Source organism: Bos grunniens, chromosome 1, assembly GCF_055505025.1.
Source record: "Bos grunniens cultivar Pamir isolate PY7600 chromosome 1, Bosgru_T2T1.0, whole genome shotgun sequence".
NCBI classification, from domain to species: domain Eukaryota; kingdom Metazoa; phylum Chordata; class Mammalia; order Artiodactyla; family Bovidae; genus Bos; species Bos grunniens.
Genome location: NC_141165.1, coordinates 24609547 through 24631283, shown reverse-complemented (window position 1 = coordinate 24631283; position 21737 = coordinate 24609547). Strand labels below are relative to the sequence as shown.

The 21737-nt window shown below is 39.1% G+C and overlaps 1 protein-coding gene across 2 annotated transcripts in view; it reads right to left on the bottom strand.

Annotated features, from left to right (window-relative positions):
* PCCB (propionyl-CoA carboxylase subunit beta) overlaps positions 1 to 21737 on the bottom strand; it is a 95927-nt gene that overhangs the window by 14337 nt on the left and 59853 nt on the right. For both annotated transcript variants that reach the window (XM_086355164.1, XM_086355192.1), the window contains exon 10: positions 19966 to 20089. In XM_086355164.1, coding sequence (XP_086211290.1) covers positions 19966 to 20089 — 124 coding nt within the window. The remainder of the gene's footprint in view (positions 1 to 19965; positions 20090 to 21737) is intronic.

Here is a 21737-nt window from a genome sequence, read left to right as displayed (position 1 = left end):
TCGCAAAGAGTGGGACATCACTGAGCAACTGAACTGAACTGACTCCAGCTTTCTTTTCCTTCCTATTGGCATGGACTATATTTTTCCATCCTCTCACTTTCAGTCTGTATGTGTCTTTATGTCTGAAGTGGGTTTCTTGTAGACAGCATATATATGGGTCTTGTTTTTGTATCCATTTAGCCAGTCTGTGTCTTTTGGTTGAAGCATTTAATCCATTTACATTTAAAGTAACTACTGATATATATGTTCCTATTGCCATTTCTTAATTATTTGGGGTTGATTTTTGTAGATTTTTTTTCTTCTCTTGTATTTCTTGGCTATGTAAGTCCCTTTAACATGTGTCGTAAAGCTGGTTTGGTCATACTGAATTCTCTTAATTTTTGCTTGTCTAAAAAGCTTTTGATTTCTCCATCAATTTTGAATGAGACCCTTGCAGGGTACAATAATCTTGGTTGTAGATTTTTTCCTTTCAGTACTTTAAATATATGCTGCCACTCCATTCTGGCCTGCAGAATTTCTGCTGAAAGAGCTGTTTAGTGTATAGGGTTTCCCTTGTGTGTTACTTGCTGCTTCTCCCTTGCTGCTTTTAATATTCTTTCTTTGTGTTTAGTCTTTGTTAGCTTGATTAGTATGTGTCTTGGCATGTTTTTCCTTGGGTTTATCCTGTATGGGACTCTTTGCACCTCTTGGACTTGATTAACTATTGCCTTTTCCTTGTTGGGGAAATTTTCAATGATAATGTCTTCAAAAATTTTCCCATACCCTTTCTTTTTCTCTTCTTCTTCTGGGACCCCTATCATTTGAATGTTGGTGTGTCTGATATTGTCCCAAAGGTCTCTGATACAATCCTCAGTTCTTTTCTTTTTTTTTTACTTTATTCTGCTATACAGAAGTTATTTCCACCATTTTATCTTCCAGCTCACTGATTTGTTCTTCTACTTCAGATATTCTGCTATTGATTTATTCTAAAGTGTTTTTAATTTCAGTAATTGTATTGTCTGCCTCTGTATATTTATTCTTTAATTCTTCTAGGTCTTTGTTAATTGATTCTTGCATTTTCTCTATTTGTTTTTCAAGGCTTTTAATCATCTTTATTATTCTGAATTCTTTTTCAGGTGGTTTGCCTATTTCCTCTTCATTCATTTGGACTTCTGCGTTTCTAGTCTGTTCCTTCATTTGTGTAGTATTCCTCTGCCTTTTCATTTTTCTTTTTTTAACTTATTGTGTTTGAGGTTTCCTTTTCCCAGGCTTCAAGGTTGAATTCTTTCTTCCTTTTGGTTTCTGCCCTCCTAAGTTTGGACCAGTGGTTTGTGTAAGCTTTGTATAGGTGGGATTCGTGCTGAGTTTTTATTTGTTTGTTTGTTTTTCCTCTGATGGGCAAGGCTGAGTGATATTTTTATTTTGTTTGTTGTTTAGATGAGGCATCCTGCACAGGGGGCTACTGGTTGTTGGGTGATGCTGGGTCTTGTATTCAAGTGGTTTCCTTTGAGTGAGTCACACTATTTGATACTCCCTAGGGTTAGTTCTCTGGTAGTCCATGGTCTTGGAGTCAATGCTTCCACTCTAAAGACTCAGGGCTTGATCTTGTGCTGGAGGCTGAAAGTCTGTGATCAAGGTACCTGGCGTGGTCAGGTGAAGAAACTCTTCCAAGCCACAGACTCATCAAAGGATTCTCCCCTCTCTGAAGCCAGGTCCTGGAGGGATACCCCAGTGTGTGCAGCAGAAAGACTGCTAGGCAGAATGTGGTGGCAGTCTTTGCTCCCCCTATTTTTTTTAATGGTAATTTTATTTTTTAGTTTTTGAGAACCCTCCATACTGTTTTGCATACTGGCTGTACCAATATACATTCCCACTAATAGTATACAAGGGCTCCTTTTTCTACACATCTTTGCCAACATTTATTTGTGTTAATTTTGATGATAGCTATTCTGACAGGGAAATAGATGGGGAAACAGTGTCAGACTTTAATTTTTGGGGGCTCCAAAATCACTGTAGATGGTATCTGCAGCCAGGAAATTAAAAGACGCTTACTCCTTGGAAGGAAAGTTATGACAAACCTAGATAGTCTCTGCATATTCAAAAGCAGAGGCATTACTTTGCCAACAAAGGTCCGTCTAGTCAAGGCTATGGTTTTTCCAGTGGTCATGTATGGATGCGAGAGTTGGACTGTGAAGAAAGCTGAGCACCAAAGAATTGATGCTTTTGAACTGTGGTGTTGGAGAAGACTCTTGAGAGTCCCTTGGACTGCAAGGAGATCCAACCAGTCCATTCTGAAGGAGATCAGCCCTGGGATTTCTTTGGAGGGAATGATGCTAAAGCTGAAACTCCAGTACTTTGGCCACCTCATGTGAAGAGTTGACTCATTGGAAAAGACTCTGATGCTGGGAGGGACTGGGGGCAGGAGGAGACGGGGACGACAGAGGATGAGATGGCTGGATGGCATCACTGACTCGATGGACGTGAGTCTGAGTGAACTCCGGGAGTTGGTGATGGCCAGGGAGGCCTGGCGTGCTGCAATTCATGGGGTCGCAAAGAGTCGGACACGACTGAGCGATTAAACTGAACTGACTGATTCTGACAGGTGTGAGGTGATATTTCATTGTGGGTTTAATTTTTCATTTCCCTGACGATTAGCGAGGTTGAGGGTCTTTAAATGTGCATGTTTGCCATCTGCATTTCTTCTCTGGAAAAATGTCTATTCAATGCTTCTGCTCTAGTAATTTCCACTCTTGGGTATGTATCCAAAAAAAAAAAAAAAAACCACCACTAATTCAAAAAGATACATGCACTCCAATGTTCATAGCAACATTATTTATAATTGCCAAGATATGTAAGCAACCTAAGTGTCAATCAACAGATGAACAGATAGAGGAAAAATGGTATATACGTATAATGGGCTTCCCTGGTGGCTCATACAGTAAAGAATCTGCCTGCAATGTGGGAGACCCAGGTTCCTGCTTGGGTCAGGAAGATCACCTGGAAATGGGAATGACTACTCCTGCAGTATTCTTGCCTAGAGAATAACATGGACAGAGGAGCCTGGTCAGCTACAGTCCACTGGATCACAAAGAGTCAGACATGACTGAGTGGCTAACACTCATACATATAATGGAATACTACTCAGACATGCAAAGAATGAAATTTTGCCATTTGTGGCAACATGGATGGACTTGGAGGGCATTATACTAAGCGAAATAAGCCAGAGAAAGACAAATACTGTATGATATCACTTACATATGGAATCTAAAAAATATAAAAAACTAGTGTATACAACCAAAAAGAATCAGACACGGATGTAGACAGCAAACTAGTGGTTGTCAATGGGGAGAAATAAGACAGGAGGAGCAATATCGGGGTAAGAGAGTGAGAGGCACAAGGTATAAAGTAAGCTACAGGGTACATTACATAACATAGTGAACACAGTCAATATTTTACAACTATAAATATATGTACAACTATAAATATTTTTTAATTATAACCTTCAAAAATTGTGAATTACTATATTGTACACTGTAACACATTATACAAAATATATACTTCAATTAAAAATTTAAGAAACAAAGTGCTGAAAAAGTAAAAGCTCAACCAAGAAGTCTATACTTGGCAAGCTGTCCTTCAAAAATGAGGGACAAATTAAGACATTTCTAGATAAACAAGCTGAAGAGTGTGTTACCACTATGCCTGCCCTACAAGAAATGGTAAAGCAAGCCCACCAGGTTGAAATAAAAAGATAGTGGATGGTATCACAAAACCATATAAAGAAATCAAGATCTCCAGTAAAGATAACTACATAGGGAAATATGAAAGTCATTATTACTGTATTTCTGGTTATTATTTCTGGCATTATTACTGTAATACCACTTTTTATTTCTTACATGATTTAAAAAACAAATTCAGGGAATGCCCTGGCAGTCCAGTGGTTACAACTCCACACTTTCATTGCCAGGGCCTGTGTTCAACCCCTGGTCAGGGAACCTAAGATTGTGTAAGTCATGTGGTGTAGTCAAAAAACAAAACAGCAACAACAAAAAACGCACTCCAAAAAGGTTCTTTGGTGGAGAATTCTAAAAAACCTTTAAAAATGAAATTGCACCAGTTTTCTATGATCTCTTCTAGAAGATACAATCAGACAGTATATTTCATAACTCATTCTATGAGGCCATCATCACCCTAATACTGAAACAACATTACAAGAAAACTACAGACCAGTGTCTCTCACAAAGATAAATGCAAGAATTCTCAACAAAATATTTAACAAATCAAACTCAGTAACAGACAAAAATAATTATAGACTACTTCCAGGTGAGATTTATCCCAGGTATGCGAGGCTGATTCAACATCTGAAAAATAGACTTCCCTGGTGGTCCAATGGCTAAGACTCCAGGCTCCCAGTCCAGGGGGACTAGGTTTGATTCCTGGTCAGGGAACTAGATCCCACATGCTACAACTAAGAGTTCACATATTGCAACTAAGAGCTCTTATGCCACAACTGAAGATCCTCATGCTGCAACAAAGATCAAAGATCACGTGTACCACAACTAAGACCCAGCACAGTCAAATAAATAATTTATCTGGAAAACAATTCACATATCCCACTACATCAACATCTAAAGAAAAACTACATGAACATAACAATAGATGAAGAAAGGCATTCACAAAACCCAGCATCTCATGATTAAAAACTCCCAACAAAAGGGGAAATATTCTTAACTTAATAAAGAACATCCACAAAAACCCAGAGCCAACATCATATGTAATGATGAAAACCTAGACATTTTTCCACTAAGATCAGGTATAAAGGCAAGAATGTGCCCTCTCACCACTCCTTGTAAAAACTGTACTGGAAGTCCTAGCAAATACAATAAACCAAGAAAAGAAAATATATAGAAGCCACACAGACTGGGAAGGAAGAAATCTAACTTTGTTTACAGATGACACCATTGTCTATGTAGAAAATCCTATAGAACAAAAATACTGCTGAAACTAATAATTACAGCAAAGTTGTAGGATCCAAAGTGAATTTACTAAAGTAAATCACTTTTCTATATACCAGCAATGAATTTGAAACTATCAGTAACAACACAACACCATTTACATTAGCACACACCCCTCTGCCAGAAATAAATATATAGGCATAAATCTAACAAAACAAATACAAGATCTATATGAGGAAGATTACAAAACTCTTATGTAGAGTTCACAAAGATTACAAAACTCAAAAAGCTAAATAAGTGAAGAGATATTCCATGTTCATGGATAGAAAGACTCAATATCATCAAGAGGTATGGTATTGGTGAAATAAATGAGGTATGGTATTGGTGAAATAAATCAATGGAACAAAATAGAGTCCAGAAACAGACTTACATAAATATAATAAAGTAATTTTTGACAAAGGATCAAAGGTAATAAAATGGAAGAAAGACAGTCTTTTTAACAAATGATGCTGAAACAACCAGACATCCCTATCCAAAAAAACTGATGTAGACCCAAACCTTATACCTTTCATAAAAAATTAACTCAAAATGGATTCACAGACCTAAACGTAAAACACAAAACTATAAAACTCCTAGAAGACAACATGGGAGAATACTTAGGTGACCCTGGGTATGGCAGTTAACTTTTTAGATACTCTACTTTCAAAGGCATGATCCATGAAAGAAATAATTGGTATGCAGGACTTAAAATTAAAATTTCTCCTCTGTGAAAGACACTATCCAGAGTATGAGAAGACAATCACAGACTGGGAGAAAATACAAAACACACAATCTGACAAAAGCCTGCTATCTAACATATACAAAGAACTCTTAAAACTTGTGAAAGAATTTCAGTCTAAAATAGGATATAAAATGGAGAATCTCATACATTTGTCCTCAGGGAGACAAAACTTAAAAAACAGATTTCTCTAAAATGCCTGATTTACTCAACACCAGTAGTGCCCAAATTTTCTCAGATGACAGGGGGTTGACCAGGGGCTGTCTCATATCAAACTCGGGAAGTTTAAAAAACGGGAGATGACCCAGGTCAGGTTGGACTCAAAGAGGGGGCTGAGTTTTGTTTCTGTGGCTAAACTGATTTTTATCTGCTCAGGAAGTTTTCAAGGCTGGTCTCCATTTGTTGTTTATTTAACTGACTCTTAACTGAACTCTCCCCTCTTTACATTCCTTGTCCATAAATACAACCTGCCCCAAACCCTCAATGGACTCTCTGTAACTTGCTACAGTTTGCTTGTCCTGAATTACAGTTCCTCTGCTATTCCTGAATAAACTCATTTTCTTGATCTTGTTTCAGTTCACCTCTATATTTAGGTCAAACAAACTCAACAATAACAACCCAATCAAAACAATGGGCAAAAGACCTGAACAGATCCCTTACCAAAGACAACACAGACAAGGCAAATAAGCATATGAAAATATGTTCTACATCATATGTCATCGAGGAAATGCAAGTTATAATGAGATACCACTACACACCTATCAGAACAGCCAAAACTCAGAACACTGACTCCAAATGCTGAAAAAAGATGTGGAGCAAGAGAACTCTTCTTACAGCTGGTAGGGATGCAAATTAGCACAGCCACTCTAGAAGACACTTTGGCAAACTAAACATACTTACAAATTTACTTACAAGCAAAACACACTCTTACTTTTTTGAGCCAGCAATCATGTTCCTCCATATTTACCCAATGAGGTGAAAACTTATGCATGTCCACATAAAAACTTGCATATGTATTTTTAGCAGCTTTATTCATAACTGCCAAAACTTAAAAGCAGCAAAGACATTCTTCAGTAGATTAATAGAAAAATGAACTGTAATATAACCAGACAATGTAATATTAACGCTAAAAAGAAATCAGATATTAAGCAATGACAAGACATGGAGGAAACTTGAACCACAGAGTAAACAGCTTTATCAGGCCAGCTTCTCCCATATAACAAGTTGGAACGGGGCTGATCCAAAAAATCTACATACTGTGTGATTCTAACTACACAGTATTTTGCAAAATTTTGGAAAACTATAGAAACAATAGACGCATGAGTGACTGCCAGTGGTTATCAGGCTATCAGGGTTATGGCTAAGGGAGTGATGAATAGGCAGAGGAATTTTAGGGCAAGTGAAACCATTTAGTATGGTGCTGCAAATGGCAGATACATATCATTATATATTTATTAAAACCTACAGAAATGCAAAGTGGTTCAATATACAAAAATATCAATCCGTATGATATACCACATTAATACAACAAAGGACAAAAGCTACATGGTCATCTCAATTGACACAGAAAAGGCATTTGGCAAAATCTATCACCTTTCATGAAAAACACTCAGAAAACTACAAACAGAAGGAAATTTCCCCAACATCATGACCATGTACAAAAACCTACAGCTAACATCCTATAATGAATAATGAAACACAAAATTCTCACCCTAGGATCAGGAACAAGACAAAGATGCACACTAGTACCACTGCTACTCAACACTGTGCTGGAAGTTCCAGCCAGAGCAGTTAATAATGAAAAGGAATCCAAGTTGGAGAGGAAGAAGTAAAATTACTTTTATTTGGATAAATATGATCCTATGTATAGAAAATTCCAGAGAATTTACAAGAAAGCTATTCAAGCTACTAATTTCAGCAAAGTTGCAGGTTATAAGATCAGCAAACCAAAAGCAGGTGCATACTTGGCTTTCTATACGCCAATAATGAACAATTTGAAAGGGAAACTGAAAAAGGAATTCCATTTACAATAGCATCTAAAAGAATAAAACAGTGAGGAGTAAATTTGACCAAGAGGTTACTTAAAGACTTATGCAGTGAAAACTACAAAATACTGCTGAAGAAATAAAAGAAGACCAAAATAAATGGAAAGACATCCTGTGTTCATGGGTCAGACTTTACATAGTTAAAATGTCAATACTACACGAAGTGATCAATAGACTCACTGCAATCACCATGAAACTTCCAACATCCTTTTTCGCAACAGTATAAAGGCCAATCAATAGTCAAATTCATATGGAACTGCAAGGGCGCTACAAAATAATCTTGAAAAAGAACAGCACAAGAAGACTCACACTTCCCACTATTAAAACTTACTACAAACCTACAGTAATCAGAACAATGTAATACCAGCATATGGACAGACATGTAGATGAAAGGAATGGTATTGAAAAGCCAGAAATAAATGTATACATCTCTAGACCATTGATTTCTGACAAAAATGCCAAGACCATTGATTTCTGACAAAAATGCCAAGTCCATTCAATAGGAAAAGAATAGTCTCTTCGGCAAATGATGCTGGGATAACTAAGTTTCTACATGCAAAAGAATAAAGTGGGGGGGGCAGTCCTAAGACGGCAGAAGAATCGGATGGGGAGACCACCTTCTCCCCCACAAATTCATTGAAAGATCATCTGAACACTGAGAAAATTCCACAAAACAACTTCTGAACGCTGGCAGAGGACACCAGGCACCCAGAAAGGCAGGCCACTGTCTTCAAAAGGAGGTAGAGCAAAATATAAAAGATAAAAAGAGAGACAAAAGAGTTAGGCATGGAGACCCGTCCCAGGGAGGGAGTCGTGAAAGAGAAGAAGTTTCCAAACACCAGGAAACCCTCTCACCGGCGGGTCTGTGGGGAGTTTTGGAATCTCAGAGGCCAACAAAACTGGGAGGAAAAAATAAATGAATAAAATCCACAGAGTACAACCTAACTGCAACTCCCAGCAGAAAAGTAGCCCAGAAGCTTGCATCCGCCATGCTTGCATCTGCCACCAGCGAGCAGGGACTGAACAAGGAGGCGCAGGCTGCATTGCTTAGGGCAAGGACTGGGCCTGAATGCCCTGAGGACAATCTGAGGGAGCTAAACTGAGACAGCAACCCAAACTGTGGGATAGCTAAAGAGAAAAAAAAAAAAGAGAGAGAGAGAGAAAGAGAGAAGTTTCCCATGAAAAGCTCTAACCTAAGGCACTGCCAGGCCCACTCACAGAACAAAGGACTGAGCGAATACCAGAGGAGAGCTAGCTGGCTGCGGACTGGCCCATCCCCTGCCGGAGGCAGAGAGGCAGGCGGGCAACAACCAGAGCTGGAGGGAGAGGGGCAATCTCTGCCCCACAGACGGCATCCTCCACCAAACTGTGAGCAGGCCCCCAGTTGCTAACCAAGTCTTCCTGGGATCGTGGACAGTTGACATCCACCAGGAGGGTCACAGCCAGAGATCAGCTCCCCAGAGGAGACACGGCACACCTGAGATGGTGCTCCCACTGCGCACATAGGAAACCAACTGGCTGGGACCAGGGAGGTTATAAGATGCACCGCCCCACCTGGGGAGAGCGCGCTCGCCAAGCACCTGGTTGCCTGAGCTGCTCGGACCTGGGAAGGGCACAAAACGCAGGCCCAACTGAGTCTGTGCCTTTGTGGAGTACTCGAGAATCTGAATCTGAGCAGCTTAAACCTGGGAAGTGCACGCAATCCAAGGCCCGCTTTAGATAGTTCCCCTGCAGAGCAACCTGGAGCCTGAGTGGGGTAGACCAGGAAAGCACACACGCTGTGAGTCGGGGCAAACCCAGTGTGACCCAGACACAGCGAGCACTACCCACACACACCAGTGATATTTGTTTGCAGTGTTCCTCCCTTCCCACAGCACAACTGAACAAGTGAGCCTAAATTAGTAATCACCTCTGCCCCCTTGTGTCAGGGTGGAAATTAGACACTGAAGAGACTTGCAAACAGAAGAAACCAAAATAAACAGATGGAACCACTTTGGAAGTGACAGGTGCCACAGATGAAAATCCTGTAATTCGGACCAACGTTGGAAGGTGCCTACAGACCTCGAGAAGAAGTATAAGCTGGAACAAGGAACTATCTGAAACTGAACTGACCCCACACTGCCTACAACAGCTCCAGAGAAATTCCTAGATATATTTTACTATTATCACTTTTTAAATTTTTTAAAATTTTAAATTTTAATTCCTTTAGTACTCCATTAATTTTCATTTTTATAACCTACTATTACCTTGCAAAAAAAAAAAAACCCTATTTTTAAAGCAAATTTCATACATATTTTTTATAATTTTTCTGATTTTGTTTTTTTAATATTGTATTTTTGAGAGTCTAATCTCTACTCCAGATTTTTTATCTTTGTTTTTTGGTATTTGTTATCAATTTTGTACCTTTAAGAATCCAATCTTCAGTACCCATTTTAACTTACGAGTGTGATTACTGGCTTGATTGCCCTCTCCCCCTTTTGACTCTCTTTTTTCTCCCCAAGGTCACCTCTATCTCCTCCCTACCCTTCTCATTTCTACCCAACTCTGTGAATCTCTTTGGGTATTCCGGGCTGTGGAGAACATATAGGGAACTGATTACTAGCTTGGTCTCTCCCCTTTTGATTCCCCCTTTTCATCTCCTGGTCACCTCTATCTCCCTCCTCCCTCTTCTCTTCTCCATGTAACTCTGTGAACCTTTCTGGGTGTCCCTCATTGTGGAGAATCTTTTCTGCATTAACCTAGATGTTTTATCATCGGTGTGGTATGGATGGAGAAGTCTTGAGGCTACTGTAAGAATAAGACTGAAAACAAGAGGCAGGAGGCTTAAATCCAAAACTTGAGAACACCAGAAAACTCCTGACTCTAGGGAACATTAATCAACTAGAGCTCATCCAAAAACCTCCATACCTACACTGAAACCAAGCTCCATGCAAGAGCCAACAACTTCCAGAGCAAGACATATCATGCTAATTCTCCAGCAATGAAGGAACATAGCCCTGAGCATTAATATACAGGCTGCCCAAAGTCACACCAAACCCACAGACACCTCAAAACTCAGAACTGGATACTTCATTACACTCCAGAGGGAAGAGATCCAGCTCCACCCACCAGAACACTGAGGCAAGCTTCCCTAATCAGTAAACCTTGACAAGCCACACATCCAACCCCACCTATAGGGAGGAACCTCCACAATAAACAGGAACCACAAACTTACAGAAAGACCACCCCAAACACAGCAATCTAAACAAGATAAAAAGGCAGAGAGATATTCAATAGGTAAAGGAACATGATAAATGCCCACCAAACTAAACAAAGGAGGAGGAGACAGGGAGTCTACCTGAAAAAGAATTCAGAATAATGATAGTAAGAATGATCCAAAATCTTGAAAAAAAAAAATGGAGTTACAGATAGTCTGGAGACAAGGATTGAGAAGATGCAAGAAATGTTTAACAAGGACCTAGAAGAAATAAAAAAGTCAATCAATAATGAATAATGCAATAACTGAGATCGAAAACACTCTGGAGGGAACCAACAGTAGAATAACTGAGGCAGAAGATAGGATAAGTGAGGTGGAAGATAGAATGGTGGAAATAAATGAAACAGGAAAAAATTAAAAAGAATTAAAAGAAATGAGGTCAACCTCAGAGACCTCTGGGACAATGTAAAACACCCAACATTCAAATCATAGGAGTCCAAGAAGAAGAAGACAAAAAGAAAGGCCAAGAAAATACTTGAGGAGATAATAGTTGAAAACTTCCCTAAAATGGGGAAGGAAATAGCCACCCAAGTCCAAGAAACCCAGAGTCCCAAACAGGATAAATCCAAGGCGAAACACCCCAAGACACATATTAATCAAATTAATGAAGGTCAAACACAAAGAACAAATATTAAAACCAGCAGGGAAAAACAACAAATAACACACAAGGGGATTCCCATAAGGATAACAGCTGATCTTTCAATAGAAACTCTTCAGGCCAGAAGTGAATGGCAGGACATACTTAAAGTGATCAAAGTGAAAAACCTACAATCCAGATTACTATACCCAGCAAGGACCTCATTCAAATATGAAGGAAAAATCAAAAGCTTTACAGACAAGCAAAACCTGAGAGAATTCAGCACCACCAAACCAGCTCTTCAGCAAATGCTAAAGAATGTTCTCTACCCAGGAAATGCAGAAAAGGTTTATAAACTCAAACCCAAAACAATAAAGTAAATGGCAATGGGATCATACTTATCAATAATTACCTTAAATGTAAATGGGTTGAATGCCCCAACCAAAAGACAAAAACTGGCTGAATGGAAAAACAAGACCCCTATATATGCTGTCTACAAGAAATCCACCTCAAAACAAGGGACACATACAGACTGAAAGTTAAGGGCTGGAAAAAGATATTTCACACAAATGGAGACCAAAAGAAGCAGGAGTAGCAATACTCATATCAGATAAAATAGACTGTGAAATAAAGCCCATGGAACAAGACAAAGAAGGACACTACATAATGATCAAAGGGTCAATCCAAGAAGATATAACAATTATAAATATATATGCACCCAACATATGAGCACCTCAATATGTAAGGCAAATGCTAAGAAGTATGAAAGGGGAAATTAACAGTAACATAATAATAGTGGGAGACTTTAATACCCCACTCACACCTATGGATAGATCAACTAAACAGAAAATTAGCAAGGAAACACAAACTTCAAATGGTAGAATAGACCACTTAGACATAATTGGTATCAATAGGCCATTTCACCCCAAAACAATGGATTTCACCTTTTTCTCAAGTGCACACAGAACCTTCTCCAGGATAGATCACATCCTGGGCCATAAATCTTGCCTTGGTAAATTCAAAAAAACGGAAATCATTCCAAGCATCTTTTCTGATCACAATGCGGTAAGATCAGATGTCAACTACAGGAAAAAAACTATTAAAAATACAAACACATGGAGGCTAAACAACACATTTCTGAATAACCAGCAAATCACAGAAGAAATCAAAAAAGAAATCAAAATATGCATAGAAACGAATGAAAATGAAAACACAACAACCCAAAACCTATGGGAATCAGTAAAAGCAGTGCTCAGGGGAAAGTTCATAGCAATACAAGCTTACTTCAAGAAACAAGAGAAAAGTCAAATAAATAACCTAACTCTACACCTAAAGCAACTAGAAAAGGAAGAAATGAAGAACCCCAGGGTTAGTAGAAGGAAAGAAATCATAAAAATTAGGGCAGAAATAAATGAAAAAGAAACAAAGGAGACCATAGCAAAAATCAACAAAGCTAAAAGCTGGTTCTTTGAGAAGATAAATAAAATAGACAAACCATTAGCCAGACTCATCAATAAAAAAAGGGAGAAGAATCAAATCAACAAAATTAGAAATGAAAATGGAGAAATCACAACAGACAACACAGAAATACAAAGTCTCATGAGAGACTACTATCAGCAACTATATGCCAATAAAATGGACAACTTGGAAGAAATGGACAAATTCTTAGGAAAGTATAACTTTCCAAAACTGAATCAGGAAGAAATAGAAAATCTTAACAGACACATCACAAGCACGGAAATCGAAACTGTAGTCAGAAATCTTACAGGAAACAAAAGCCCAGGACCAGACGGCTTCACAGTTGAATTCTACTAAAACTTTAGAGAAGAGCTAACACCTATCCTACTCAAACTCTTCCAGAAAATTTCAGAGAAAGGAAAACTTCCAAACTCATTCTATGAGGCCTGCTGCTGCTGCTGCTGCTAAGTCGCTGCAGTCGTGTCTGACTCTGTGCAACCCCATTGATGGCAGCCCACCAGGCTCCCCCGTCCCTGGGATTCTCCAGGCAAGAACACTGGAGTGTTCTTCTCCAGTGCGTGAAAGTGAAAAGTGAAAGTGAAGTTGCTCAGTCATGTCTGACTCTTAGCGACCCCATGGACCGCAGCCTACCAGGCTCCTCTGTCCTTGGGATTTTCTAGGCAAGAGTACTGGAGTGGGGTGCCATTGCCTTCTCCTCTATGAGGCCACCATCACCCAAATACCAAAACCAGACAAAGATGTCACAAAAAAAGAAAACATACAGGCCAATATCACTGATGAACATAGATGCAAAAATCCTTAACTATATTCTAGCAAACAGAATCCAACAACATATTAAAAAAATCATACATCATGACCAAGTGGGCTTTACCCCGAGGATGCAAGCATTCTTTAATATCCGCAAATCAATGTGATATACCACATTAACAAGTTGAATGATAAAAATCATATGATTATCTCAATAGATGCAGAGAAAGCCTTTGACAACTCACCATCCATTTATGATAAAGATCCCCCGAGAAAGCAGGAATAGAAGGAACATACCTCAACATAATAAAAGCCATATGTGATAAACCAACATCAAACATTATCCTCAATGGTGAAAAACTGAAAGCATTTCCCCTAAAGTCAGGAACAAGACAAGGGTGCCCACTCTCACCACTACTATTCAACATAGTTTTGGAAGTTTTAGCCACAGCAATCAGAGAAGAAAAAGAAATAAAAGGAATCCAGATTGGAAAAGAAGAAATAAAACTCACACTGTTTGCAGATGACATGATCCTCTACATAGAAAACCCTAAAGACTCCACCAGAAAATTACTAGAGCTAATCAATGAATATAGTAAAGTTGCAGGATATAAAATTCACACACAGAAATCCCTTGCATTCCTATACACTAACAATGAGAAAACAGAAAGAGAAATTAAGGAAACAATTCCATTCACCATTACAATGAAAAGAATAAAATACTTAGGAATATATCTACCTAAAGAAACAAAAGACCTATATATAGGAAACTATAAAACAGTGAAGAAAGAAATCAAAGAGGACACTAATAGATGGAGAAATATACCATGTTCATGGATCAGAAAATCAATATACTACCCAAAGCAATCTGTAGATTCAATGCAATCCCTATCAAGCTACCAACAGTATTTTTCAGAGAACTAGAACAAATAATTTCACAATTTGTATGGAAATACAAAAAACCTTGAATAGCCAAAGCAATCTTAAGAAAGAAGAATGGAACTGGAGGAACTAGCCTGCCTGACTTAAGGCTACACTACAAAGCTACAGTCATCGAGACAGTATGGTGCTGGCACAAAGACAGAAATATAGATCAATGGAACAAAATAGAAAGCCCAGAGATAAATCCATGCACCTGTGGACACCTTATCTTTGACAAAGGAGGCAAGAATATACAATGGAGAAAAAAGACAAGTGGTGCTGGGAAAACTGGTCAACCACTTGTAAAAGAATGAAACTAGGACACTTTCTAACACCATACACAAAAATAAACTCAAAATGGATTAAAGATCTAAATATAAGACCAGAAACTATAAAACTCCTAGAGGAAAACATGGGCAAAACACTCTCTGACATAAATCACAGCAGGATCCTCTATGACCCACCTCCAGAGTAATGGAAATAAAAGCAAAAATAAACAAATGGGACCTAATTAAAATTAAAAGCTTTTGCACAACAAAGAAACCTATAAGCAAAGTGAAAGACAGCCTTCAGAATGGGAGAAAATAATAGCAAATGAAGCAACTGACAATTAATCTCAAAAATACACGAGCAGCTCCTACAGCTCAATTCCAGAAAAATAAACGACCCAATCAAAAAATGGGCCAAAGAACTAAACAGACATTTCTCCAAAGAAGACATACAGATGGCTAACAAACACAAACACATGAAAAGATGCTCAACATCACTCATTATCAGAGAAATGCAAATCAAAATCACAATGAGGTACCATCTCACACCAGTCAGAATGGCTGCTATCAAAAAGTCTACAACAATAAATGCTGGAGAGGGTGTGGAGAAAAAGAAACCCTCTTACACTTTTGGTGAGAATGCAAACTAGTACAGCCACTATGGAGAACAGTGTGGAGATTCCTTAAAAAACTGGAAATAGAACTGCCTTATGATCCAGCAATCCCACTGCTGGGCATACACACTGAGGAAACCAGAAGGGAAAGAGACACGTGTACCCCAATGTTCATTGCAGCACTGTTTACAATAGCCAGGACATGGAAGCAACCTAGATGTCCATTGTCAGACGAATGGATAAGAAAGCTGTGGTATATATACACGATGGAATATTACTCAGCCATTAAAAAGAATGCATTTGAATCAGTTCTAATGAGGCGGATGAAACTGGAGCCTATTATACAGAGTGAAGTAAGTCAGAAAGAAAAACATCAATCTAGTATACTAACGCATATATATGGAATTTAGAAAGATGGTAAGGATGACCCTATATACCAGACAGCAAAAGAGACACAGATGTAAAGAACAGTCTTTCAGACTCTGTGGGAGAAGGTGAGGGTGGGATGATTTGAGAGGATAGCACTGAAGCATGTATATTATCATATGTAAAGTGGATCCTGGTCCATGTTTGATGCATGACACTGGGTGCTCAGGGCTGGTGCACTGGGATGACCCTGGAGGATGGGATGGGGAGGGAGGTGGGAAGGGGGATCTGGATGGGAAACACATGTGCACCCGTGGCTAATTCATGTCTATGTATGGCAGAAACCACCACAATACTGTAATTAGCCTCCAATTAAAATCAATAAATTAATTTTTTAAAAAAAGAATAAAGTGAACCCCTAACTCATACTACATGTAAAAATATAGGTATATATGCAAAGAACTGAAAATGGGGTTTCAAACAAATACTTAAAATGCCAGGGCTCACTGTGACATTATTCACAATACTGAAAAGGTAAAAACAACCCAAGTGTCCATCAACAGAAGAATGATTAAATAAAATGTAGTATAAGGCTTCCCTGGTGGCTCAGTAGCAAAGAATTTGCCTGCCAATGCATAGGATGCAGGTTCAGTCCCTGGGTTTCGAAAATCCCCTGGAAAAGGAAATGGCAGCCCACTCCAGTATTCTTGCCTGGGAAATCCCATGGACAGAGAAGCCTGGAGGGATACAGTCTACAGGGTCATTGTCTGTCAAAAGAGACAGACACAATCTAGTGACTAAAGAACAAGTGTACACATGCCCTATCATATATAAAAAAGATAAAGAACAAGAATTTACTGTACAGCACAAAGAATTACATTCAATATCTTATAATAACCTATAACCATCTAGACATCACTGGATAGTCAATACCGAAATCAGACTGATTATATTCTTTGCAGCCAAAGATGGAGAAGCTCTATACAGTCAGCAAAAACAAGACCAGGAGCTGACTGTCTCACATCATGAACTCGTTATTGCCATTCAGACTTAAATTGAAGAAAGTAGGGAAAATCACTAGACCATTCAGGTATGACCTAAATCAAATCCCTTATGATTATACAGTGGAAGTGACAATAGATTCAAGGGATTAGATCTGATAGACAGAGTTCCTGAAGAACTATGGACAGAGGTTCGTGACATGGTACAAGAGGTAGCAATCAAGACCATCCCCAAGAAAAAGAAATGCAAAAAGGCAAAATGGTTGTTTGAGGAGGCCTTACAAACAGTGAGAAAAAAAGAGAAATGAAAGGCAAAGGAGAAAAGCAAAGACATACCCACTTGAACGCACAGTTTCAAAGAAGAGCAAGGAGAGACAGGAAAGCCTTCCTCAGCGATCAATGCAAAGAAACAGAGGAAAACAACAGAATGGGAAAGACTAGAGATCTCTTCAAGAAAACTAGAGATACCAAGGGAACATTTCATGCAAAGATGGGCTCAATAAAGGACAAAAATGGTAGAGACCTAACAGAAGCAGAAGATATCAAGAAGAGGTGGCAAGAATACACAGAAGAACTATACAAAAAGATCTTCATGACCCAGATAATCATGATGGTACGATCACTCACCTAGAGCCAGGCATCCTGGAATGTGAACTGAAGTGAGCCTTAGGAAGTATTACTATGAACAAAGATAGTGGAGGTGATGGAATTCCAGTTGAGCTATTTCAAATCCTAAAAGATGATGCTGTGAAAGTGTTGCACTCAATATGTCACCAAATTTGGAAAACTCAGCAGTGGCCACAGGACTGGAAAAGGTCAGTTTTCATTCCAATCCCAAAGAAAGGCAATGCAAAGAATGTTCAAACTACCACACAATTGCACTCACCTCACACGCTAGCAAAGTAATGCTCAAAATTCTCCAACCCAGTCTTCAACAGTATGTGAACCATGAACTTCCAAATGTTCCAGCTGGATTTAGAAAAGGCACAGGAACCAGAGATCAAATTGCCAACATCTGCTAGATTATGGAAAAAGCAAGAGAGTTCCAGAAAAACATCTATTTCTGCTTTACTGACTACCCCAAAGCCTTAGACTGTGTAGATCACAACAAACTGTGGAAAGTTCTTCAAGAAATGGGAATACCAGACCACCTGACTTGCCTCTTGAGAAATCTGTATGCAGGTCAAGAAGCAACAGTGAGAACTGGACATGGAACAACAAACTGGTTCCAAATAGGAAAAGGAGTACGTCAAGGCTGTATATTGTCACCCTGCTTATTTAACTTATATGCAGAGTACATCATATGAAATGCTGGGCTGGATGAAGCACAAGCTGGAATCAAGACTGCCAGAAGAAATGTCAATAACCTCAGATACGCAGATGACTCCACCCTTATGGCAGAAAGTGAAGAACTAAAGAGCCTCTTGATGAAAGTGAAAGTGGAGAGTGAAAAACTTGGCTTAAAGCTCAACACTCAGAAAACGAAGATCATAGCATCCAGTCCCATCACTTCATGCCAAATAGATGGGGAAATAATGGAAACAGTGACAGACTATTTTCTTGGGCTCCAAAATCACTGAAGATGGTGATCGCAACCATGAAATTAAAAGATGCTTGCTCCTTGGGAGAAAAAATATGACCAATCTGAACAACATATTAAAAAGCAGAGATGTTACTTTGCCAACAAAGGTCTATCTAGTCAAAGCTATGATTTTTCCAGTAGTCATGTATGGATGTGAGAGTTGGACTATAAAGAAAGCTGAGTGTCAAAAAATTGATGCTTTTGAACTGTGGTGTTGGAGAAGACTCTTGAGAGTCCCTTGGACTGCAAGGAGATCAAACCAGTCCATCCTAAAGGAAATCAGACCTGAATATTCATTGGAAAGACGGATGCTGAAGCTGAAACTCCAATACTTTGGCCACCTGATGCGAAGAACTGACTCATTTGAAAAGACCCTAATGCTGGGAAAGATTGGAGGTGGGAGGAGAAGGGGACAACAGAGGATGAGATGGCTGGACAGCATCACCGACTAGATGGACATGAGTTTGAGTAAGCTCCAGGAGTTGGCAATGGACAGGGAAGCTTGGTGTGCTGCAGTCCATGGGGTCACAAAGAGTCAGACATGACTGAACAACTGAACTGAACTGACATATCACACACACACACACACGTATATAAAAACTGAATCACTTTGGTGTACACCTGAAACTAACACAATATTGTAAATTAACCATAGTTCACTAACACAAAAAATGGTTAAAATGGCAAATTTAATGTTAATATATTGTACCACAATAAAACACATTTTTACAAAGCCTCTTCTAAAGACAAGGAGAAATTGCCATGGCAGAAACAAAAGATGAGACTGGGTCAAAAAGGGAAGGTGTATGCATCCCACACAGGGATGCAAAGGAAACCTAAGAAGGAAGAGAGTAAGGAGGGAAGTGGTAAGCAGAGTCCCCAGGCCCACCCTGAGCATGAGCATGGAATAGTCCCCATCACCTGATTGGGATTCAAGTGTGGCCATCTCACCAGAAAACTGTGCACAGCAGGATGCTGTTCACTTGTTACATATAACTCTGTTCCTGGCACCCCTGAAGGCACTAGCAATAAAACTATGAATAAGACACCAACACCCCTGGCCTCATGGAGCTCAGAGTTCAGTAAGTTAGTCATAGCATAACCAGATGGACAGAAGGCAGACCTCTGAAGAAGCAAAGAGCTTAAAAGTTAAAAAGTAATCCATAAACACTTAAAAAACTAGAGAAGCATGAAAGAAGCATTTTCAGATGCGTATGTTAATTTTGAGAAATTAAGAGAGAAAGGAGCTTCTGCAACATCTATTTGAGTTTCTCTGGCCATAGAAGGCCTTGACTGAGGAAAAGGCAGAAGACAGGCACTGCGAGCGCAGGCAGCCCTGGCCCCCATCCGCTCCCCACCCCGATTTAGGTCTGTGTCTAGAGCATTTCCCTCCTACCTGAAGCCACCTTCGGTTGGTTGCCAACAATTCCAACAGTCCTCCCGTTCATTCTTGCAAAACCAACAATGATGTTCTTGGCATAATTGGGCATGATCTCAAAAAATTCTCGCTCATCCACAACCTGCAGGGATAAATTCACTCCTGAGCTCAAAATGATAAACAAGATATAACCACATTACAGAAAGTCAGATATTTGCAAGTTTCCAGGCAGGACAGCCGCTCCCCAGCACAGGTTCTCCCTGGGAGCAGGACAGCAGGCAAGGGCGGTGCCTCTTCCTTGTGCACGGCTGGGGGAAGACAAATCAGTGAGTGCGCCCTTCTTTTTAAAGGTTCTATTTAACTTGGCATATTTAATACATTTTTTTACCTTATTTTGAAATAATTTCAAACTTACATAACAATTTCCAGAATAGTACAAAAAATTTAAATATTCTTCACCCGGATTCCCCGTTATTAACGTTTTACCAAATAAGCTTTATCATTCCCTCTCCCTATCTAGCTACCTTACTCTTCTCCTAGTCTCTCAAGCATATAAGTGTGTATATGTATTTACTACTATGTATATATATTCAAGCAATCTTTTTTTCTGAATTTTGAGAACTACAGACATGCTGCTTCTTTACCTCTAAGTACCTAAGTTGTCTATCTCCTAAAAATAGGAGAGTCTCCTATGTAACTTTAATGACATTGTCAAAATAAGGATGCTAATATTAATAGATTATCATCTATTATATAATCTTATTCACATTTTGCCAGTGATTCCAATAACACCTCTTACAGCAACAAAAGTCTGGTCACCTGGTACTTTTAGTGGTAATGTCTCTTTACCCTAAATTTTTCCTTTAAATTTTTCCCCTCTATTTTTGTCTTTCATGTTCATAACATCTTTGAAGACTACAGGTCGGTTATTTGGTTATTTGGGTTTCATGTTTGTTCATGTTTAATTTCAGCCTAAGCATTTTTGGCAGAATATCACAGAAGTGACCCTCTCAAGTGCATCACATCAAAAGGCACGCACAGTCAATTTGCCCATTAATAGTGGTGAGATATGCCAGGTTTCTCTCCTGTAAAGTCACTATTTTTCCACTTGTAATTAGTATTTTGTGGGGAAGTATTTTGAACTTATGTAAAAATCCTATTCTTCATCAAGTTTTTACTCAAGAGGTTTACTTAACATTCATGGATGAGTGCTCAGTCACTTCAGTCGTGTCCGACTCTATGCAATCCCATGGACTGTAGCCCACCAGGCTCTTCTGCCCATAGGATTTCCCAGGTGAGGCTGCTGGAGTGGGTTACCATTCCCTTCTCCAGGAGATCTTCCCAACTCAGGGATTAAACCCACACCTCCAGCACTGGCAAGCAGATTCTTTACCTCTGAGCCCCCAGGGAACCCAAATTACTGCCACAATAACCGTCAAATGATTTCTCTAACCCCATTTTCCTTCTCCACTTATTACTTGGCATTCTACTGTTAGAAATGTCTTTGCCTTTCCCATTTACTACTGGAAAATCCACAGTGTGAATTTACAGATTTATATTTTATTGTGTGGATTACAATCTTTACCAACATTACTTTATGTTCGAATGTTCCCATATTTGACAGTGAGAGCTCATTCAAGATAGATTCTATGCCCTTTTGATGTTCTCCATCGTTCTTTGAGCACTACCTTACATTCTGGAATTACCTTACTTTCAGGTTTATCTCATAATTTTTTCCTGCCCCAAATGTATAAACAGCCATTTTTCCAAGAAGCCCAGGTCCCTGCGGT